Source organism: Pecten maximus, chromosome 3, assembly GCF_902652985.1.
Source record: "Pecten maximus chromosome 3, xPecMax1.1, whole genome shotgun sequence".
Classification (NCBI taxonomy): domain Eukaryota; kingdom Metazoa; phylum Mollusca; class Bivalvia; order Pectinida; family Pectinidae; genus Pecten; species Pecten maximus.
The window spans coordinates 45,402,632-45,427,683 of NC_047017.1; the positions used below are offsets into that span (position 1 = coordinate 45,402,632).

A 25,052-nucleotide genomic window follows, 5' to 3' on the forward strand; every position below is an offset into this window, starting at 1 on the left:
TAACAATTCTAGTTATCTACATGACTGGGTGTAAATTCTGATGTCAGTAACAATTCCAGTGTTCTACAAGGCTGGGTGTAAATTCTGATGTCAGTAACAATTCCAATGTTCTACATGGCTGGGTGTAAATTCTGATGTCAGTAACAATTCCAATGTTCTACATGGCTGGGTGTAAATTCTGATGTCAGTAATCATTCCAGTGTTCTACATGGCTGGGTGTAAATTCTGATGTCAGTAACATTTCTAGTGTTTTACATGGCTGGGTGTAAATTCTAATGTCAGTAACATTTCTAGTGTTTTACATGGCTGGGTGTAAATTCTAATGTCAGTAACATTTCTAGTGTTTTACATGGCTGGGTGTAAATTCTTATGTCAGTAACATTTCCAATGTTCTACATGGCTGGGTGTAAATTCTGATGTCAGTAACAATTCTAGTTATCTACATGGCTGGGTTTAAATTCTGATGTCAGTAACAATTCCAATGTTCTACACGGCTTGGTGTAAATTCTGATGTCAGTAACAATTCCAATGTTCTACACGGCTGGGTGTAAATTCTGATGTCAGTAACAATTCCAATGTTCTACATGGCTGGGTGTAAATTCTGATGTCAGTAACAATTCTAGTTATCTACATGGCTGGGTGTAAATTCTGATGTCAATAACAATTCTGATGAATTGGAATACTTTAAAGACACATCCTGATGTATATAGGGCTAATATGACAACTAAATAATTTAAATATTAAAAAAAGAAAGAATTGGAACATTATATTCCTAATTTTTTTAAGTACCTTTTTCTGTAAATATAAATTAATTGTGTAATTATGGATGTTATAAAAATTGACCTCATTTTCTTCTTTGCAGGAACCTTCCACAGGACCAGTGCCTTCCTTACTGGCAGTCCTTCATACAGAACCTTATCACTACCTGTCTGGAAATCTCCGAGATTGTCTCCCCTGTTGTCCATAACACATCACCAGAGGGCAATGTTCCAGTCGAGGCCATTGGTGGTAAACTTTCTTCCTTATTTTGATAGACAGGTTACCCAAGTTAAGATGTGACAAATAGAAAAATATTCAAAACAGAAAGATTTGTTAGAGCATAGAAATATTTGAATCTGATCAAGTCTTTTAAGGTCAACATAGAGGATACACAGGCAGTACATTTTAGACAGTCTGTCATAATCAACAGGTATTCCTTGTTTCAGGCCTGGATCTGGACACTCTAATCGACCCAGACAGTCTGTCATAATCAACAGGTATTCCTTGTTTCAGGCCTGGATCTGGACTCTAATCGACCCTGACAGTCTGTCATAATCAACAGGTATTCCTTGTTTCAGGCCTGGATCTGGACTCTAATCGACCCAGACAGTCTGTTATAATCAACAGGTATTCCTTGTTACAGGCCTGGATCTGAACACTCTAATCGACCCAGACAGTCTGTCATAATCAACAGGTATTCCTTGTTTCAGGCCTGGATCTGGACACTCTAATCGACCCAGACAGTCTGAAGGACGCTGAGCGGAGTAAGGAGACGGTGATGCTGATGCCGGAGTACCTTGTGGTCTGCTGCTGGAGAAACATCAAGGAGGTTTCCCTCCTACTGGGGCAGCTCAATCTGGCAACGCCCATCTCTGACCCCCAGAGGTCTGACCCTGGGGGACTCTTAACCTGTGATCAGGTAAGCAGACTGATGTCTGAACCCTTTCCAATTCTGAAGCCCTTCCACATACCTGTCCTGGAAAAGTCATGTGATCAGATCACCACCCCATCCTCTGACCCCCACACTGACCTGGAAAAGTCATGTGATCAGATCACCACCCCATCCTCTGACCCCCACACTGACCTGGGAATGTCATGTGATCAGATCACCACCCCATCCTCTGACCCACACTGACCTGGGAATGTCATGAGATCAGATCACCACCCCATCCTCTGACCCACACTGACCTGGGAATGTCATGTGATCAGATCACCACCCCATCCTCTGACCCACACTGACCTGGGAATGTCATGAGATCAGATCACCACCCCATCCTCTGACCCACACTGACCTGGGAATGTCATGTGATCAGATCACCAACCCATCCTCTGACTCCCACTGACCTGGGAATATCATGTGATCTGATCACCAACCCATCCTCTGACTCCCACTGACCTGGGAATGTCATGTGATCAGATCACCACCCCATCCTCTGACCCACACTGACCTGAGAATGTCATGTGATCAGATCACCAACCCATCCTCTGACCCCCACACTGACCTGGGAATGTCATGTGATCAGATCACCACCCCATCCTCTGACCCACACTGACCTGGAAAAGTCAGTCGGGATGATGCACAGTAGAAGAGGGGCTACAGTGGCCGAGTGGTTAAGGTGTCCCAACACTTTATCACTAGCGCTCCACCTCTGGGTTACAAGTTCGAAACCCACATGGGGCAGTTGCCTGGTATTGACTGTAGGTCACTCCAGCTTTCCTCTACCTCTAAAACTTGGCACGTCCTTAAATTATCCTGGCTGTTAATAGGACGTTAAACAAAATAAACTAAACCAAATCTGGAAAAGTCATGTGGTCAGATCTCGACCCTTATCCTGTGACCCCCACTGACCTGATGATATCATATAAGGTAACTTTTGTCGCAATTGGCGTTATATGATTGTATCTGAAACAAAGAAACAACAAAAGATTATAAGAAATGATGTCTGATTTCATTGTTTTTATAAAAGTACATACATTTTAATTTATACTTAAAATAACTGGGACTTTCACCGATGTTTCTTCAGTAAATGGACGGCGTTACCCAGACACATCTGTATAAGTGTTATAATTTTTCCAGATACTGGTGATGGGGGACTACTTCAAGAAACAGCTGCTGGAATCAGTACATAGGGGCGCGTTTGAGCTGGCTTATGCAGGCTTTGTTAAGATGGCCGATATGCTCTGGAGGTTTGTGTATCAATTTAAATTCATAGTCCATATAATCGTTTTAAGGAATTTTTGAATCAATGAATCATTTTAGCTTCAAACAATGTTAAGATAAGGACTAGATGTTTCATTAACTTTTACACCGAATAAGATGTATGATAGCCATAAATTGAGGTAATTCTCTTCAGTAATTATAGTCGAGGACCTGATTTCAGCTAGAAGAATTTTGAATGTGAATTATAAAACAGTGACCATCTGAAGGACTATTGATGCTATGACAACGGTGTTTATTGGAATAAATATAACAGTGACCATCTGAAGGACTATTGATGTTATGACAACAGTGTTTATTGGAATAAATATAACCATCATCTCTTAAATATATTCAAACTCTCATTCTTTCTTATTCTATTGTAGTAATAACAAAAAAAAACATTTCTGAAATGCTATAAAGTTTATCTTTTATCTTTGATTTTCTATTGAGATTAATATTCAGCTATTCATCTCTACAGAAGTGATATCCAGGAGTTACACGAGTTACCACGGAGATGGCTACAGGAAGTCATGGCTGACATCCAAGCAGATGACCCGGAATCTAAGCTGTGTTCTACTCGTCGGAGTGCTGGGGTGCCCTTCTACATACAGGTCTAGTTCAAACATTTGGATAACACAGATCTGAACCTTAAACCCTTAAAAATGAATTCAACAAATTTATTACAATGACTTGACAATCATCTGTTTTATAATACATTATTCTTAGAATTTTGAACCACAAAGAACTTGTAATATTTTCAAGTAATAAAAGAAAGTTCCAGCGAATATTTTTTTGTTCTAAAATGATAATCAGTACATTTCCACATAGGTAAGATACAGACATTGAATAAAAAGTGGTCATTTCATTATACCTGACAGGCTGTTTTATCTTACAGACGTTAGTGACCACAGAGCCTATCAGTACAGGGAGACCGTGCTTTAAACAGGCCATGACTGATCTCCTACAGATGGCACTGTTAAACAATAAGGGACAGGAGTCGGCCTCCAATCCACAGGTATGATATATCTCCTACAGATGGCGCTGTTAGACAATAAGGGGCAGGAGTCGGCCTCTAATCCACAGGTATGATAAATCTCCTACAGATGGCGCTGATAGACAATAAGGGGCAGGAGTCGGCCTCTAATCCACAGGTATGATAAATCTCCTACAGATGGCGCTGTTAGACAATAAGGGGCAGTAATAAAGGTCATCTGTATACCAAACCATTGATTAAGGTCAACTGTGTACCAAACCATTAATTAAGGGCATCTGTATACCAAACCATTAATTAAGGTCACCTGTGTACCGAACCATTAATAAAGGTCATCTGTATACCAAACCTTTAATAAAGGTCATCTGTATACCAAACCATTAATAAAGGTCACCTGTGTACCAAACCATTAATAAAGGTCACCTGTGTACCAAACCATTAATAAAGGTCACCTGTGTACCAAACCATTAATAAAGGTCATCTGTATACCAAACCATTAATTAAGGTCACCTGTGTACCAAACCATTAATAAAGGTCACCTGTGTACCAAACCATTAATAAAGGTCACCTGTGTACCAAACCATTAATAAAGGTCACCTGTATACCAAACCATTAATTAAGGTCACCTGTATATCAAACCATTAATTAAGGTCACCTGTGTACCAAACCATTAATAAAGGTCACCTGTGTACCAAACCATTAATAAAGGTCACCTGTGTACCAAACCATTAATAAAGGTCACCTGTGTACCAAACCATTAATAAAGGTCACCTGTGTACCAAACCATTAATTAAGGTCACCTGTGTACCAAACCATTAATTAAGGTCATCTTTATACCAAACCATTAATTAAGGTCACCTGTGTACCAAACCATTATTAAAGGTAATCTGTATACCAAACCATTAATAAAGGTCACCTGTGTACCAAACCATTAATAAAGGTCACCTGTGTACCAAACCATTAATAAAGGTCATCTGTATACCAAACCATTAATTAAGGTCACCTGTGTACCAAACCATTAATTAAGGTCACTGTATACCAAACCATTAATTAAGGTCGTCTGTATACCAAACCATTAATTAAGGTCGTCTGTATACCAAACCATTAATAAAGGTCACCTGTGTACCAAACCATTAATTAAGGTCACCTGTGTTCCAAACCATTAATAAAGGTCACCTGTATACCAAACCATTAATCAATGTCACCTGTATACCAAACCATTAATCAATGTCACCTGTGTACCAAACCATTAATTAAGGTCACCTGTGTACCAAACCATTAATTAAGGTCGTCTGTTTACCAAACCATTAATAAAGGTCACCTGTGTACCAAACCATTGTTATATAATAGGGGATGTCTAATACAGATCTAAGTTAGAGAATGTTTGAACTGTGTGAGACAGGCCTATTCACACTCTTTTTATGATACACATGTGTAGATATATCCCATCGTAATACATGTAATGTGTTTAAATTGTCTGTTTAGTTCTGTTTGTGATGAGTTTATAACTAGAGTTATTACAAGTACCTGCATGTGGTTCTGTTTTGACGAAAACATGGGTTCAAAAATGTGTACTCATGTACCTATCGTACTCCAGTGTCGATGGCCAAAACAGGAAAAAATGCAATATTCCAGTCATTTATTCTGTTGTCAAGCTCTGGGGATATGTTTTATCAATCTCTGGGGATATGTTTTATCAATCTCTGGGGATATGTTTATCAATCTCTGGGGATATGTTTTATCAATATCTGGGGAAAGTTTTATCTATCTCTGGGGATATGTTTTATCAATATCTGGGGATATGTTTATCAATCTCTGTGGATATGTTTTATCTATCTCTGGGGATATGTTTATCAATCTCTGGGGATATGTTTTATCAATCTCTGGGGATATGTTTTATCTATCTCTGGGGATATGTTTTATCAATCTCTGTGGATATGTTTTATCTATCTCTGGGGATATGTTTATCAATCTCTGGGGATATGTTTATCAATCTCTGGGGATATGTTTTATCTATCTCTGGGGATATGTTTTATCAATATCTGGGGATATGTTTATCAATCTCTGTGGATATGTTTTATCAATCTCTGTGGATATGTTTATCAATCTCTGTGGATATGTTTATCAATCTCTGTGGATATGTTTATCAATCTCTGTGGATATGTTTATCAATATCTGTGGATATGTTTTATCAATCTCTGGGGATATGTTTTATCAGTCTCTGGGGATATGTTTATCAATCTCTGTGGATATGTTTATCAATCTCTGGGGATATGCTTTATCAATCTCTTTACAACATGTTCAAATACATCATTTTAATTTCTCTCAACGGATTTCACTGTGTCAGGATTCCAGGATAACAAAAGAGACTGTCCGATAGAGATTAAGTCCTACTTCCTGCTGTGAGTGTGCAGTCATATTTACACATGAGAGAGGCTTATTGAAGGTATCATTATGGTAACCTTTAATTAGACTAATAGTTCTTTAGTTACAAACAGTCGACTAATGCAGGGAAAATAAAACAATACCTTCACCAACAAAGTATAGTTAAAACGAGTGTTGATCTTATTATCTCTTCTCTGTTATAAACAATATGATTTGGGTATGGTCAAAATATGTCGTGTACCAGGTATGGATCGGATATCAAAATTATATACTCCTGACAACCAGATTTATAACCATGAAATAACTGTGTAATTATAAATAAAAACTAACAAAATTCTATACTCCTTACATCCAGATTGATAACCGTGAAATAACTGTGTAATTATAAATAAAAACAAACAAAAATCTATACTCCTGACAACCAGATTTATAACCATGACAACTGTGTGTTTATAAATAAAAACAAACAAAAATCTATACTCCTGACAACCAGATTTATAACCATGACAACTGTGTGTTTATAAATAAAAACAAACAAAAATCTACACTCCTGACAACCAGATTTATAACCATGACAACTGTATAATTATAAATAAAAACAAACAAAAACCTATACTCCTGACTACCAGATTTATAACCATGAAATTACTGTGTAATTATGAGTGTCCTAATTAAATTGAAAATAAAAACAAACAAAATTCTACATTGAACATATATTTATGTTTTTAAATGAAGAATTAACTTCTCAGCATCAATAGATTACTGTGTTCTAGTTTAGATACTTACAATGGTTTTATATGTTTTAGTGGTACTTATTGATTATTCTGTCATTTCATGAACTGATATGAATCTTTGGAGAACCTACATATTATCATTATAGATTATTTTATTTAAGAGTCACTTATTAATTCATAATATCTAGTACATTAAAAAGGAATTGATATCCAGTCAAATGATGACATACGAGTCACTATTAATCAATTAAAACAGCATATCACATTAGTAGAATTGATCTCAACTACTTTTAATTAAAAGACAACATATTTAGAACTATCTCAGTATCAATTTAATTACAACTTATCACAATAATACATTTAGTCTCAAATTTATATATGAAAAATAAATCTTATACTCCATTAGAAATAAGCCTTAGGCTTTTATGGGTTATCCAAGGAAAGGGCACCTGAAAATAATAAGTTGGGTTTCTTTCTCCAGAATTATTCTGAAGAAACTGTTCTATTTAACAAAATCCTTTAGATATAAAGTTAATTTATTATAATTATGTAGTACAGTGTGTTGATTGCTAATTTTTTGTACACGGCATTGCTGTGATACAATATATCTGGGATATGTTTTATTAATGTGTATTTACCTGAATAAACATTCTAGTAACAGGTAACTGGTGGTTCTCTGACTGACATCAGGCTTGGGGTGGCGAGATGGCTTACCTAACTCTGTCACTAGGTAGTTTACATCAGGTGACAATGGTTGACTGATACACTATTACAGGTTTAACACCTACTCAACAAAGATCTCCCAAAATCTGTCAAAATTTTATACCATCTCAAATTAATTCAAAAATTGGAAATCAGACCTGACACTGAGCCAATTATCAAAGTTTGTCACTTTGAGGAAATATCTATAATATAATATCGGGAGTGACACTGAGAAAATCAATATTTGCCACTTTGAGGAAATATCTGAAAATGATATAAGAAAGTTTGTTAATTAGGTAGCCTTCATTTTTATCTTAATTAAACATGATCAGTATAGATAAAAACTTATGACAATAATGTCTTAATTAAACATGATCAGTATAGATAAAAACTTATGACAATAATATCTTAATTAAACTTATGTATGTATAATTTGTAGGTGCATGCTTTGAACACGCTGAGGTCGCTGTATCGTGACACAAGACTTGCTGATGATGTGGCTCCTTTTGTAGCTGATGGCCTGCGAGCGGCCATATTGGGCTTCCAGAATCCATTTTGGGCTGTAAGTCCGTAATTTTGTTAAGTATAATTCAGTACATTTTAGTATCGAAAACTGAAACATCATAAAATGTTGTATTTTATTGATACAGTACTTTAATTTATTAACTTTTATAATGATATATTTTAAGAACATTAAATCAATATTAATGACAATATTAACCTTTAAAATCACTGTTTTACTTTCCATTCACTGTTAGGTGCGGAACTCTGCCACTCTTCTACTTAGTGCTCTAATGACTCGTGTGTTCGGTGTCAAGAGAAGTAAGGACGAGGGAAGTGTGTCCAAGAAAAACTGGTAAGTTAGCTACAGTCTGTGTACAAATTAATAGTACATATTAATAACTCATTCTTTTTTGTTTTATTTTGATAAAAATCCTGGAGGCATTTTTTCCAACACTGAATGATCTGTATATGTCTGTCCTCGGGCTACACAAGTCCACAGAGTTAGTATACAGGTAGAGACATGGGTAAGGTCAGGTTTACCTGGTAATTAGACAATTAAAGATAGATTAATTACTTAGGGCAGCAGGTGCTATTGTGTCGCCTTCCTGTCATTGTAACAATGTATAGAGATGATGATTCATCTGAGTCTATAGTAAATCTAATAAGTTTTTATTTTTAATTCATCAGATTTGTATCCTTGTTATTCAATTTGAAATATGTATACATAAATAAATTGAAAAAAAAATTGAAACCTTGTTTGTAAATGTTTAGACATGTCCTGAATGATAATGACATAATCATCCCAGTGTGAACGAATTTTCACAAAGATTGATACTGGTCTGATTTGATCAGGTTTTGATCTACAACAGATACTTGGTTGTGGCAGAGAGTTCTAGCTTGTGTGACTTTCATAGTAAGGATCCTGCATAACAATGTTGAAATAAACAAATATTCTTTATACAAATTGAATATTTATAAACATCTAAATTAACAGTGTAATATGGTACTAACAGTAAAATTATATTTTTGCTTGAATCATCTAATTACTATCTGTTTTTGTTAGGAATCAAAATTGAAATAAAAAAAATCCTTTATTCAATAATATCTGTTGATTGATTTCAAACTTTGATACAGTTGTTCAACAAGTTTATAGTGATATTTATTGATCACATATACTAATATATTACTACTATATTCTAATCAAAATTTAGATTACTGCTTTTTAATTAAGATTTGATAAATGCATTTTCTTAATATACAACTTTTGATAATTTTTTTCAATATTAAGTGAAAATTAGAATGTTTAATTTAGATATTTTAAAATCCTTATATTTTTTACATCAAGAACTATTTTTATTCTATCTTTATATGCATCCTTTATACCTTTACAGTAGTAAAAGTTAAGATAATATTTTTCTACTTTAAAAGCAAAATGATCAATTTGCTGTGATAAACAAACAACTTGCCAACAAGATTAAGTTATGGTCGTCCTGATCTACAACATGATTTAACAGTGTGATTGCAACTGATTAACACATTAATTGGTACATACATGTCAAATAGCATGTTCAGTAGCAGATAAGGACAGGTAGCCACAGGTGTGAGAACACTACTAGATCCCCGAGATAATCAGCTTACCTGTACATAACCACTGTTAGTCTGTCCCAGGTCTCCACACCAGTTCAGCCTGAAGCTGACACATGCCACCAGGCTAATCAAAGCTGTGTCCTGATTGGTTCAGTTCACTAGTTCTGGACTTACCTGAGCTCTGATTGGCTAAGCACCAGACAGGAACATTTAATTGTTACCTGTTCTTATTGTTCTAATGTTTACCTGTAATTCTTCTGTAAATCATTTTTTAAAAATCCAAAATACCTGATTACAATTTATGGTCTGAGTGTGCTTGTGTCAAAGTGAGTGACCACTGGCCAAAACTTGACCAGGATGTATATAAGTTGATCCAGGTAAAAATGGTCAGTATCAGATGAGATTTCAAACAGTAAGGACATTGGTGATTATAATACAAACTATCTACAGTTAGAGCTAGAAACATGTATTTGGACATAACATTTAGTTCAGGTGGTGGTGTGTTTAAACGCCGCAAGTCCATCAGTGCCAAGTGTGTACTGGACATCACCCTTAACCCAGGATTAACAGGAGCTTCTATTGAAAGAGTTGACCAGTTTAATAATGTCTTAAAGAAGCGAAACAACAGACGAAGGAAGAGTTCAGAACACATACAGCTGAAGAAACTGGCTAAAAATAACGCTAGTTGTCTGTCGGATTTACATCAGTCCCTGGCAGCCATCGAGATAGAAACCTGTAATCGCCTTTCCACGACATGTAGCGAGGATGATATTTACAGCCATGACAGTGACGAGGAGACTGTTGGATACATATCATCGTGGGCAGTCTCCTTTGATAAACTACTGCAATGTGTTGCTGGTGTCTCAGTTTTCACAGAATTTCTCAGAAAAGAATTCAGTGAGGAAAATATTCTTTTTTGGAGGACTTGTGAACAATACAAGAGCATTTGTGATCCTGATCAGATGAAAGCTGCAGCTAAAGACATTTATAGCAAGTACATATCGGAGATTGCCATTGAGGCTGTGAATGTTGATCATACTACCAGACAGCAGGTCGAGTCTGAACTTCTTAATCCTAGTCCATCAATGTTCGATCAACCGCAGCAGGATGTATACAGGCTTATGAAAACAGACAGTTATCGAAGATTTCTCAAATCTGAGTTGTACAAAACATATCTGATGCGCGAGATGAACAATGAACCTCTCGGTCTTCCTAAGGATGACTTTAGGGGGATTCTGGGTAACAAAGAACAAAGAGATAAGAAAAGGATGACAAAAGGAAAGGGACGCTTGTCACTGTTGCCATGGAAACAGAAACAAATGAAACAAGCCATTAAAGCAAAATCTGATTCAGATCTGAAGAAAAATAACTGCAGTGTTCCAGGAAACAAAACAATCTCCGACTCCGATCTGAAGACTCATCGTTGTATCTCCGTCTCCTCGGATTCTGTCAACAGTGTGACCTCAACACGACCTGGACTGGCTATTGACCTTGAAACCATTCACAAGGAAATGAAGGCCAACAACAAAGAGGTGAGCATAATGTATAGGGTTAACTTTTGAATGAATTAAGATGATAAGGTGGCAGGGCTATGTAATGATTGTATATGTAGTATACCGTATATCAGTTTCAATACCTGCTAATATCAATGAGACTTTTTAAGACATTTGTAAACAATCAATATACAAGTTTATTACTTACTGGTGGTATTTCTTTCTCTCCTTGAAATTAAAACATACTATTTCCTGGGTTTTTTTTGGTTATAAAAACAGGTTCCATTAAACCTAAGTTGATAATATAATCTAATTTTTGTTCTTGTTTTCCCAGGATACCAGTGATATCAAAGATGATTACCATTTCTGCCGAGTGATCTTACCAGATGGTTCGACGACTGTGGTTAGTGCTAAGCCAGGTCAGACCATCGAAACAGTGCTAGGACGACTTTGTACCAAACGGAGCATCCCTTTCAAAGCGATTGACGTTTTCCTTGCTGGGTCAGCAAAGTCTTTGAACCTCACAGAAGACATCTCCACGCTGGCATCACAAGAGATCGTGATTAACAGGCGTGTAATGTTTTGTGTCGAACTTCCGAACGGAAAATCCATTGGAGTAAAGACAAAGCCTCATCGTTCCATCGGAGAGGTGTTGGAACCTGTCCTCAGGAAACACGGTGTAAAGTTATATCAGGTGTGTGTCCAACTGTCAGGACACAGGAGGATGCTAGATATCAACCTTGAAGCTAACGTGTCGACCATAGACAATCGCCGTCTGCTTCTTAAACAGGAGATTGTACCAGTGGTGAACAAACGAAGATCCTCCATCGTAGGTTTTATCTCGGGGAGGAAGGACAATAAAAACAGTGAAACTGAGGTTAAAACACTACTGGAGAGTGATGTGTGATACGACAATTATATAACGGAAACTTAACAGAAAGTTTAGTATGGCAATAGATGGTACAAACTGTGATACAACAATTATATAACGAAAACTTTAGAGAAAGTTTAGTGGGCTATAGACAGTACAAACTGTGATATGACAATTATATAACGAAAACTTTATAGAAAGTTTAGTATGACTATAGACGGTACAAACTGGATGTGCTCCATACCAAGTTATGTAGAATATTAGTGCTACATCAGCTGTTAATGTGCTAACTATGTACAGTAACTTATTTTAAATGTACTGCTTTATGAAATAATAATAAAAATGAATCCATGAAATTATATATTTTCTTTGTGTATTTTTAACAATGGGACTCAAGAAATCTTGTTCTCTGTAGACAAAATCATCTCATCTGACCAGCTTGTGTCTAGTAACTTTATGGTACTATGATCATACACATTTAGCAGTAACTTTATGGTACTATAATCATACGCATTTAGCAGTAACCTTATGGTACTATAATCATACGCATTTAGCAGTAACTTTATAGTACTATAATCATACACATTTAGCAGTAACTTTATGGTACTATGATCATACACATTTAGCATTTACTTTATTGTCACACATTTTAATTGCTCTTGATTACACTTTCTTCATACATGAAACAATCTAAAATAGGTTGATCATTTATTATGGGTTTTATTTGGATAGAAGATTTTTATAACATGAATTAATATTTATTATATAAACCACTGCAGTACACTACAGTATTTTGTTGAAAATATTGTTTGTATTAATTCATCGTCATCTCACCAAACGGAGTACATTTACAGGATAGTTATTGATAATCAGAGAAAAATTATCTGGTCATAACCCCATCTGACCCAATTTTAACATCACCTGAGATGAAGTATCAAGTGACAAGTGGCATATGTGTCCGTAAATAATTTACATTTTTGACTTTTTCCCAATTTTGCTGAAACCTTCCATGGCAAAAGGTCAACCAAAATTATGAACTTTTGGTCCCCATCCCTCAGGGGCATGAGGAGCGGGGCAAAAAAGGGTCAAATCGACCAATAAATTTTAAAATATTCTTCTCAAGACCCAGAGAGGGTAGAATCAGATCTTCTTCATATGTAACTAAAACTGTTAATTTGGAAATCACATTTTAGAATATCATTTGTTGAGAATTATCATAATGAGACGGCAGTTTGAAGTTATGCACACATTTAGAATCCCAAAGGTGTTCTTACACATTCTAACCAGATATTTAGTGTCAATATCTGCTTAGAATGTCAATACCTGGTTAAGAATGTCAATATCTGGTAAGAGTGCCATTACCTGGTTAAGAATGTCAATACCTGGTTAAGAGTGTCAATACCTGGTTAAGAGTGTCAATACCTGGTTAAGAGTGTCAATACCTAGTTAAGAGTGTCAATACCTGGTTAAGAGTGTCAATACCTGGTTAAGAATGTCAATACCTGGTTAAGAGTGTCAATACCTGGTTAAGAGTGCCATTACCTGGTTAAGAATGTCAATACCTGGTTTAAAATGTCAATACCTGGTTTAAAGTGTCATTACCTGGTTTAAAGTGTCATTACCTGGTTAAAAGTGCCATTACCTGGTTAAAAGTGCCATTACCTGGTTAAAAATGTCAATACCTGGTTAAGAGTGTCAAACCTGGTTAGAGTGTCAATACCTGGTTAAGAGTGTCAAACCTGGTTAGAGTGTCAATACCTGGTTAAGAGTGTCAATACCTGGTTAGATCGAGTGTCAATACCTGGTTTAAAATGTCAATATCTGGTTTAAAATGTCCGTACCTAGATAAGAGTGTCAATACCTGGTTTAAAATGTCAATATCATCAATATCTGGTTTAAAGTACTTTTCCAGAATGACTTCTGATTGATAAAAATTGAAATCTTGAAAACTTGCTAACTAAATCACCTTACAATTTATACCCACAGTCAGACAGGGCGGGCCTTCTTCCACAGATATCCCTCTCTGTACAAGTTTTTGTTAGACCAACTAGCCGAAGCTACAGAAAATATTGGGTAAGTCATCTTCAATTTATATTAAAAAAGTTCAGAAATGACAATAACAGTCACAATGACAAATGAACACATAACTGATGTTCTAGATATGATTTAGTTTTTTAAGATTCAGGGCAATTAAGAGAACATGTGAAAATTTCCTGTTACTCAAGTACAAATCAAATAATACTTACATGTAGAAAATTTTATTATTTATTCAAAATGATTTTCTTCTTCATTTGCATGTGCTTGATTTCATAGAATCCATCGTTTCTAGTTGGATTATGAATGCTCATTAAACTAATTACAATGCTTATATAACTCAGCATGATACTTATGTTAAGATCACAGGTCAGTAAGTATGTGGTATTTCTGTACAGGAAGGGTGTGTTGTACCTCCATCCATCTCTCTATCCCATACTGATGGTCCTCGGCAGACTGTTCCCATCCCATCTAGAGGGCGCCGACACCAGCCTCAATCTGGCCGCGTTTATACCCTACGTTATTAAGTATGTACAGCTTCTCCACCTACATTAAGTAATAAGTAAACCATTCTAACCTCCTATTACTGACAGGTTTTTATACCTTGGTAATAAGCTCATGTCGGGTATAATGCCCATGACTGTAGATCAGTGAGAATTCTTCTGTATATTTCTTATTTGTCCTCCAATCGGTCCCCTCTGTAATATGTTACAAAGTTTATATGTTGGAACCTTTATAACAGGATAAAGATTGATCATTCATAAATAAAAACAATACTTTAATGTCCTGACTACATAAATCTTTCTGGTGGACTACTGACTACATACATCTATCTGGTGGACTACTGACTACATACATCTTTCTGGTGGACTACTGACTACATACATCTATCTGGTGGACTACTGACTACATACATCTATCTGGTGGACTACTGACTACATACATCTATCTGGTGGACTACTGACTACATACATCCATCTGGTGGACTACTGACTACATACATCTATCTGGTGGACTACTGACTACATACATCTATCTGGTGGACTACTGACTACATACATCTATCTGGTGGACTACTGACTACATACATCTATCTGGTGGACTACTGACTACATACATCTATCTGGTGGACTACTGACTACATACATCTATCTGGTGGACTACTGACTACATACATCTATCTGGTGGACTACTGACTACATACATCTATCTGGTGGACTACTGACTACATACATCTATCTGGTGGACTACTGACTACATACATCTATCTGGTGGACTACTGACTACATACATCTATCTGGTGGACTACTGACTACATACATCTATCTGGTGGACTACTGACTATAACATACATCTATCTGGTGGACTACTGACTATAACATACATCTATCTGGTGGACTACTGACTACATACATCTATCTGGTGGACTACTGACTACATACATCTATCTGGTGGACTACTGACTACATACATCTATCTGGTGGACTACTGACTACATACATCTATCTGGTGGACTACTGACTACATACATCTATCTGGTGGACTACTGACTACATACATCTATCTGGTGGACTACTGACTACATACATCTATCTGGTGGACTACAATGTACTGACTACATACATCTATCTGGTGGACTACTTTAGGTGCAGCTCCAGTGCTGTATACAAGACCAGGATCATGTCAGCAAAGGCTCTACACCCATTGGTTCTCCCAGATCAGCTGACCTCGGTGCTGACTCAATTACTGGACATGCTTCCTGACTATGTCACAAAATCAATCAATCAGAATCTCATTCACGGACTTCTACCCCAGGTTTGTTTATATTTCAGAATTTTTATTTCAGCATCGACCTCTCTTGCTATAGTAATTACTGTCATTATAACTGACAAAGTTTACATAAAAACCTAACTCTTGGGGCCGCGGTGGCCGAGTGGTTAAGGTGTCCCGACACTTTATCACTGGCCCTCCACCTCTGGGTTGCGAGTTCGAAACCTACGTGGGGCAGTTGCCAGGTACTGACCGTAGGCCTGGTGGTTTTTCTCCGGGTACTCCGGCTTTCCTCCACCTCCAAAACCTGGCTGTTAATAGGACGTTAAACAAACAAAACCTGGCACGTCCTTAAATGACACTGGCTGTTAATAGGACGTTAAACAAAAACAAACCAAACAAACCAAACAAACATAACTCTGTGGTATGATAATAACAACTATAGACACCAAAGGAAAGCAGTTCATTGTTTATATATCTATATTATCTACGTCTTCTGCTGTCACATACTGTTCCTAAGTTTAATGACCAGGTGATCCTATAAAAGAAGGAGCCAGATTGATGGTGATCTAATGTTCCCATGTTTACAGCTTGCGCTTGCTTTGATATAAAAACTTTAAAAAGTCAGATTCTGTACAGAGTTGTTTTTGGGCTTTTATAAATTGTTAAAAACTTTTGCCCAATCCAATCATGTCTAAACAATGAAATACAAATCAGCGGTTTTTGTGGTATGTTTGTATACCCACAGATCCACCAGCTGATTAAGACTCTACCTAGTGTTAGTGAGGCGGTCAGACTCCAGACTGGTCATCTCCTGTTGTCTACCTGGTGTGATAAACTCTGGCTCATTACAAGGTAACCTGTTAGATTTAGTCGCAAATGAAAATGGGTGTCAATGGAGACGCAAATCAATGTTAGAAGGAAAAGATAAATAACTGAATTGTTGATGATATACAGGGGTTAGTCACATAATCTTAAAGTCTTAAAATAGGATATCACTAATAGTGGTTGGTGATCTGTTTTTGTCTTTTTCTTTACCAGAACTAACACCTGTGTCATGACAAGAACTGAAGCTCTGAATGTCACTTGTAGAATTATCAAAATCTACAACACAGTTGAAGATGTAGACATTTTGTTAGCACTGAAGGCAGTAAGGGAAGGATACATGAAAGTCCTACAACAAGAGCTTGACCTATTTCACCTTAAGGATCGCCTACAATTGGCTGGATTCAGTGAGTTTGTGGTAGCAGTGGCAAGGTTGGAGTTGATGGCAGACTGTGTAAAGGGAGGTAACTCCAGTATAATATCCCTCCTCAGGAAATTACTTCTGTGTGGGTATTATGAAGTGAGAATGATAGCATTGGTGTTTATCCGAGATGTTTTCTGTGGTGGACAGTCCGATGTTACTCAGTCGGACACTCGCATGCTGGTGTTCCAGGAAGTGGATGTTTCTAGTGAGTTTGGCAGAGATCAGTTGGACTGTATTAGATGTGAGGTCGGAGAGTCCATAGATATCCTGGATCTACTAATACGACGGGGCTTGTTAGAGGAGACTCACTACGAATGTATCATCCAGGTAAATTCAAGGTGTCATGGTAAATCTGCAGATCTGAATTAATAATCATCTAAATTTCTCAGGTAAAAATCAGATAGATCAACATTATCTAATTGAACAAACATATAATCCAGGTAAACTCATGATATCCAGGTAAAACATCCAGGTAAAACATCCTGGTAAAACATCCAGATAAAACATCCAGATGAAACATCCTGGTAAAACATTCAGGTAAAACATCCTGGTAAAACATTCAGGTAAAACATCCTGGTAAAACATTGAAGTAAAACATCCAGACAAAACATTCAGGTAAAAAATCCAGGTAAAACATTCAGGTAAAACATCCATGTAAAACATTCAGGTAAAAAATCCAGGTAAAACATCCAGGTAAAACATCCAGGTAAATGTTTTCATTACAATGTGATTCTATATCAAATCACACCATCCAATAAGAAATGAATGTTTAAAGCAAAGAATATGTAATTAAAGTAAAGATGTATCAGTATAGCTACAGTAAGTCATCCAGATAATATTATACATGTGTTAATCCAGGTCAAAATGTATAATTATATCTACAAAGTAAGTCATCCAGATAATATTATATCTGTGTTAATCCAGGTCAAAATGTATAATTATATCTACAAAGTAGGTCATCCAGATAATATTATATCTGTGTTAATCCAGGTAAAAACGTATAATTATATCTACAAAGTAGGTCATCCAGATAATATTATATCTGTGTTAATCCAGGTCAAAATGTATAATTATATCTACAAAGTAGGTCATCCAGATAATATTATATCTGTGTTAATCCAGGTCAAAATGTATAATTATATCTACAAAGTAAGTCATCCAAATAATATTATACATGTGTTAATCCAGGTCAAAATGTATAATTATATCTACAAAGTAGGTCATCCAGATAATATTATATCTGTGTTAATCCAGGTCAAAATGTATAATTATATCTACAAAGTAGGTCATCCAAATAATATTATATCTGTGTTAATCCAGGTCAAAATGTATAATTATATCTACAAAGTAGGTCATCCAGATAATATTAATCTGTGTTAATCCAGGTCAAAATGTATCGGTCATATCAATCAAGTCAATGGTCTACTTCATCAAAGTAGAAAATTACATCATTGTGAAAAGACACTTGCATCTTTTATATACAACAATGTAATTCTTTTGTCAATGAATGTATGTTAATAAGCTGGAAGTTACATTTTTGTAATTATATGCATAAACATGTATAAATATCTATATCAGTGATCAACCAAGAAAACTTGTTTAAAGTGCACACTGATTGGTAATAGTTTTTATTAGAAAAGCTTATATTAAAATTATTTCAGTCTAAAATGTCTTTTCCATTATTTCAGAATTGTGTAGATGATGTGTTACCTTTATCAGACTTTTTGTTTGTTTGTTGTCAGGTGTTTGAAGTGCTGTCCTGCCATCCTCTTCTGTGTACCAAGGATTGGACCTCGTCTGTACAATCTACACCACCGCAGGTTACCTCCCTTTGTACATAGAGTTATTGACATGTTAACACAGGCGCAGAGTTTCTGACATGTTAAACTCACGCGCTGGACAGATCAGATAAATATATAAATTATGTATGATTTCTGTGTCTACCATTTGTATATTTTCATTGTTGAATATTTTCACTTATCTATATTTCTGGGTAACATCCAATATGGTTGTTAACCGATACAATCATACTTGTCATTTCCAGTGACATGAATGTCAGTTGTATCTTTATATATACCTATTTTAAGAAATAATTTTACAAATCGACTAATCTTTAGGTAAATAAACTTATGATAATTTAAATGTGACTTTAGGAAGATATTATTCCTTTTACTTGTGTTGATTTTCTCAAAGACAAAATAACAATTTGTCAATCCTGTGCCTTCAATAATTAGTTACATGAAATGCTGATGTCAATGGTTCACAGCTTAAATGCTATCATTTTTGACAATCAATTATTTCAAAAGACGTGATGAAAAATGAAAAGCAAACGTAATAATGCGTTTATTACTCCAGTTATATGTAGGATAATCCTGGTCACTATAGTGTATCGGACCCTTTTACTGTCACAACAGTTATGTTTATATTGTTTACCAGTGAAATCTGGGTTGCGAGTTCGAAACCTACGTGGGGCAGTTGCCAGGTACTGACCGTAGGCCGGTGGTTTTTCTCCGGGTACTCCGGCTTTCCTCCACCTCCAAATCCTGGCACGTCCTTAAATGACCCTGGCTGTTAATAGGACGTTAAACAAAAACAAACCAAACCAAACCAAACCAGTAAAATCAATTACCTGGTAAATAGTTTCTTTTCTGAATAAACAATTTGTCAGTTTCATTTCCCTTGTCATTAACAATAACAAAGTTTTTAGTATTTTACTACTAAGATTATGAAATTTGATTGCCTTTGAACAACTTCTGCTCTTTACTCGTGTGACCTTTGCTATTGTGACCTTTGTCATTTTGTTTCTTTAACAACCTCTGACCTTTACTCTTTTGACCTTTACTCTTGTGACCTTTGTCATTATGATTCATTAATAACCTCTGACCTTTACTGTTTTGACCGTTACTCTTGTGACCTTTGTCATTATGATTCATTAACAACCTCTGACCTTTACTCTTTTGACCTTTACTCTTGTGACCTTTGTCTTTTGATTAAAAACCTCCGACCTTTACCTTCTTGACCATTGTCGTTTTGATTTATTAATGACCTCTGACCTTTACCTTTGTAGATACTGGAGACTTGTCTACATAAGATCCAGTCCAACCCGAGGTAGGTTGTACTGTTGCACTGCGTGGTTCCCAGTCAGTATATAATGAGGTCTTACACATGCTCCATTTTTTCTATTATCTATGGCAACCTTCAACACCAACTTCTCACAGGATATATATATCACTACCTCATGACAGGAATAAAAATAATTGAAATCGAATTAGGCAACTCAGATCCCTGCATTCCTGAACTTGATACACCCACATTTTGGCAGGATTTCTCAAACAATGGAAACTGTGGTAAATATGATGTAATTCTGCTTACCTAAAACAGATTATAACAGATTGTATCTTTAAATGTCAGCATGTTTCCAATTTTTAGAAATATGAGATTTCTTACAATAAATTCCACAATTTGAAATATCATAAGATTGTACTTTGATTTAATTAACTTCAAATGTTTAGAGAATCAAACGTACAAGGAAATGATTTTCTCACGAGTGGGCGGAAGAATGAAACTGAAATTGAAACTGACCGCAATATTTAGTTTTCGAGATAAGTTGTTTACACAGAGAAAAGTGATAAGATTTTTTTTATTTCTTGCCTCTCTAGGGATGAGATCAGGGCAGCGGTGATCCAGTTTACGGGCGTAGTGATAAGAGCTGTGATACAACACACACTTGATGTAAGTATAGACTAGTTTATTTCCACTCTCTAATCACTTTTTATACCGTTTTATGAAACAGGAGAAATAAACGAGCCTTTCTCCCCTTCTGATATGACACAGGGGAAATATATGCTGAGGATTTTTGTCTGAGTTGAAATTGTTACATGTATTTCAGACAGTTTAAGATTAGGTTTAAAACATACAGGTGTTTATTCTCCGGACTCTAAACTTATGGAGTTATCTTCCTTAGACCATGCATTAAAGCAGGTCACCGATTTCTGAAGGTCATATTTTAATATCTAGATGATTTCTAGATAAGTTTTCTTACCAGTAGTTTCAATAACGGTGATCCTTAAATGATGACGATGTCGTCAGGAGATCATATTGCTGTGATATGTTGATATGACAGCAGTAACACAGATGTTAGCCAGGCCTACAGTTATAATATAGATTTGTTAAACTGTTGTACTCCGACTCAGTCATATATTATAAGACATACCTCATACTAATGCTGTGTTTGGGGTAAAAATAAAAAGTGTCCAGCTGATCGGACATAATCCTTCACCTTGTGACTGGATTACACAGTCATCAAGATTTTGGATTGTTATAAGTTTAAGCCCTGGCTTCTTGTTACTTTCCTGTGTCGTGAAGGAGGTGGCTCAGAGGTGGCACAGAGGTGGCACAGAGGTGGCTCGGTACCAAAAGGTCTGTGATGATACAGATGGCTGTATGTGAGGATGGTACAGGGTTAGATGTCACTAAACCAGTATCTTTATACTTACAAATAAACTTTCCTCTTATCTCTACAGAACAGGGGACGTCTTTATACATATTCTGACAGTTTATAGATTTCTGACAAAATGTTAGCTGCCTGCAGACTATATATACCCAGATGTACTGTATCGGACTTTATCAACATACAAAAAGTGAGGAATGTAACATGGTTTTTTTCTAGTTTATATGTCCATCTCAACCTTTCTCTATCTAAAATCCTAAATTTTAAATATAGCTTTTCCAGTACAGGTGTTGAAATGGTGGGTATTTCAAGGCTATGAACAGCTGGCCAATGACATTTCAGAAGCAGATGTTGAGTGATTTCTGACATTGTGAAAAATGAAAACTGTTTCAGAAAAGGCAATTTGTCATAGTCTTGTCACATATCAAACATCATACTTCTCAGAGGTGGACTGATAAAGCCGTCTATGTCTTACAAATAATCATAACATCCAATTCATCCATGTTTACTAGGAGATGTGTCATAAACATGTGTACCTTCCTACCTACAAACATCCGTTATCTCGTCCAAACCAAACACAAACAAACCTTACTTTTTGCTATGTAAATAACTAAAACTACCATGAAAAAACATCATCTTATTTTTCTATGGATAGAGTAGATTGGCACTTTTGACCTATAGGAATTTCTTTGAATTCATGAATGATTTTTGTTGTTTTTGATTTTTGTTTTCTGAAGGTTGAGTTTAAGAAATGACAATGGTTTATGCTGTGGTGAAGGAACATAAAGAAGGCCAGTTTTACTGGGTTGTAAAGTTGACTATTGGTAGCCATTCATTGCTAATTAATGTTACCACTGAGAAGGTTTTAATCTTCCTGAGGATTGGAGGGAAGACAAGGGTGGGGGGGGAGTGTTTAGATTGTATAATAAGAATTACATCAAATTATAATTTTTAAGTTTATTGTTCACTCCTGACATACGATAAGTGTTTAACAGGAGGTTATATTAATCACTGTCAGCCTTTATGGAGAAGTGTTTTAATGAAGGAAGGTATCAGGGCTTGGGTTGTATGGTACATTTCCAGGGGAGTTTGAATGGTGGTAGTGGGTAGGAGACTGTAGCCCCCCTGGGGCTGGGGCAGTAACTTGTGGGGTGGGGATTGAGAGTGGTTAGGGTACCCATGTGGGTAGGATACTGTAGCCCCCCTGGGGCTGGGGCAGTCACTTGTGGGGTGGGGATTGAGAGTGGTTAGGGTACCCATGTTGGTAGGATACTGTAGCCCCCCTGGGGCTGGGACACTACCCTGTGGGGTGGGGATTGAGAGTGGTTAGGGTACCCAAGTGGGTAGGAGACTGTAGCCCCCCTGGGGCTGGGGCAGTAACTTGTGGGGTGGGGATTGAGAGTGGTTAGGGTACCCATGTGGGATAGAGACTGTAGCCCTCCTGGGGCTGGGGCAGTCACTTGTGGGGTGGGGATTGAGAGTGGTTAGGGTACCCATGTTGGTAGGATACTGTAGCCCCCCTGGGGCTGGGACACTACCCTGTGGGGTGGGGATTGAGAGTGGTTAGGGTACCCAAGTGGGTAGGAGACTGTAGCCCCCCTGGGGCTGGGGCAGTAACTTGTGGGGTGGGGATTGAGAGTGGTTAGGGTACCCATGCAGGTAGGATACTGTAGCCCTCCTGGGGCTGGGACATTACCTTGTGGGGTGGGGATTGAGAGTGGTTAGGGTACCCGTGTTGGTAGGATACTGTAGCCCTCCTGGGGCTGGGACAGTAACTTGTGGGGTGGGGATTGAGAGTGGTTAGGGTACCCATGTGGGTAGGATACTGTAGCCCTCCTGGGGCTGGGACATTACCTTGTGGGGTGGGGATTGAGAGTGGTTGGGATACCTATGTGGGTAGGATACTGTATCCGACTTATTAGGGGAATGATTGACACAATTTCTCTGGGTAAACATGCATCTATTGAGATAAAAAATAAAGCCTAGTGTGAGATGATCAGACGAAGCATGTTTTATCGGGGGAGATGTCAGTTATAGATAACAACAGATTTGTTATCATATTTACCCTCATATCAGGAGTCTGCCAGGGAGCCAAGCTTGTTTTTGTGTATTAAATATAGTCTGTCTGGTATCAGACCCCCTATACATCCCTACATGTTTCCTTGTACACAGATAGACTCCTGTCTCCTTACGGGGCCTAATTTACATACAAATCACTAGGGGGGTTGTTGACATTTCATAAAAAGTTTCAGTTTTACAGGGAAAAAAAACACCACTTAGTTAACAAAATGTGATTTTCACATCAAAAATTGAAAGAAAAGAAATGTTAGAGTATTTGTTTATGATATATTAGTATTTTGATAAGAATGTTTTTCCTAATACCCAACAAATTTATTTTTGTTTGCAATAACAGAGAACTTTTTCAACAAACTGGAAACAAGAATAAATATTAAAAAAAATATCAAGGAAAATAAATCAAACTTTAGTCAGGTAATCAGGTGTATTCTGGTGGAACTAAATCAACAGTATAAATTACCTTTGGTTGATATAAATGATTTTGTATAAACAAATATCTGTAGAGAATGAGAGTATTCTAATTCCTTAATTTAGTACAGATATATCAAATTAGTGCCAAAGTCTTTCATACTAATCCACCTCTGATAGACTGATCAGAATTTTGATCCTTTTCCCAGATTTTACAACATAATTTGGTATGTGTCATAACTTGTGGTGGTAGTAAGTGTTGGTGGAGGAGGGGAAGTGTCTTCCAAGTCAACAATTGTATAACTTGATAACTGTCAGCCTCTGTACCTACATACCACAGAGAATCCCTGTAATGGTTTGTTTGGGTGGCTGAGGTCCTACACATTAGAAGATATTTGACTTTAATTGTTACAGGGCATGGTGGGAACCTCCAGATGTGCTTCTCATTTATGGATTGTTAAATGTTTGATTAGACCTAGGGTACATGAGTGTGGCATTAATTGGTGGTGGGTTCTCTAGTGTCAGGAATAACCACTGTATGGAGGGGGCACAAATTAGATAGTAGAGCATTCTAATTACATTTATTGACTTCAGTATCAGTCAAACCAATGTGTGAAACAGAGAGGGGGTAGGGTTTGGAAGTTTGAGTACATTATAGGCATTCATAATTACTAAATGAATTAATTTTGTGTCAATCATAGTAATGATATGTGTAGAAAAATGGATATATACCGGATTTTTCCTTTCTCTTTTTGTTTTTAAAGGAACATTAATGTTTGTTTATTATTATGTATTGTCAGGTGACTACTGTATGTCTCCCCTGGGGCCGGAGGGGCAGG

The 25,052-nt window shown here is 36.6% G+C and overlaps 2 protein-coding genes across 2 annotated transcripts in view; both read left to right on the top strand.

Moving 5' to 3' along the window:
- Positions 1-25,052, top strand: part of LOC117322779 (thyroid adenoma-associated protein homolog) — a 119,942-nt gene that overhangs the window by 24,791 nt on the left and 70,099 nt on the right. Inside the window, exons 21-35 of the mRNA XM_033877719.1 lie at positions 863-1,008; positions 1,470-1,678; positions 2,837-2,946; positions 3,438-3,570; positions 3,855-3,974; positions 8,211-8,333; positions 8,530-8,627; positions 14,213-14,299; positions 14,659-14,787; positions 15,907-16,075; positions 16,779-16,885; positions 17,072-17,606; positions 19,022-19,099; positions 20,347-20,387; positions 20,939-21,011. Coding sequence (XP_033733610.1) covers positions 863-1,008; positions 1,470-1,678; positions 2,837-2,946; positions 3,438-3,570; positions 3,855-3,974; positions 8,211-8,333; positions 8,530-8,627; positions 14,213-14,299; positions 14,659-14,787; positions 15,907-16,075; positions 16,779-16,885; positions 17,072-17,606; positions 19,022-19,099; positions 20,347-20,387; positions 20,939-21,011 — 2,158 coding nt within the window. The remainder of the gene's footprint in view (positions 1-862; positions 1,009-1,469; positions 1,679-2,836; positions 2,947-3,437; positions 3,571-3,854; positions 3,975-8,210; positions 8,334-8,529; positions 8,628-14,212; positions 14,300-14,658; positions 14,788-15,906; positions 16,076-16,778; positions 16,886-17,071; positions 17,607-19,021; positions 19,100-20,346; positions 20,388-20,938; positions 21,012-25,052) is intronic.
- Positions 9,672-12,542, top strand: LOC117324330 (regulator of G-protein signaling loco-like). Its single transcript, XM_033880123.1, has 2 exons — positions 9,672-11,394; positions 11,690-12,542. Exons 1-2 carry the CDS (start codon positions 10,327-10,329, stop codon positions 12,260-12,262), a joined length of 1,641 nt encoding a protein of 546 aa, XP_033736014.1. The 5' UTR covers positions 9,672-10,326; the 3' UTR covers positions 12,263-12,542.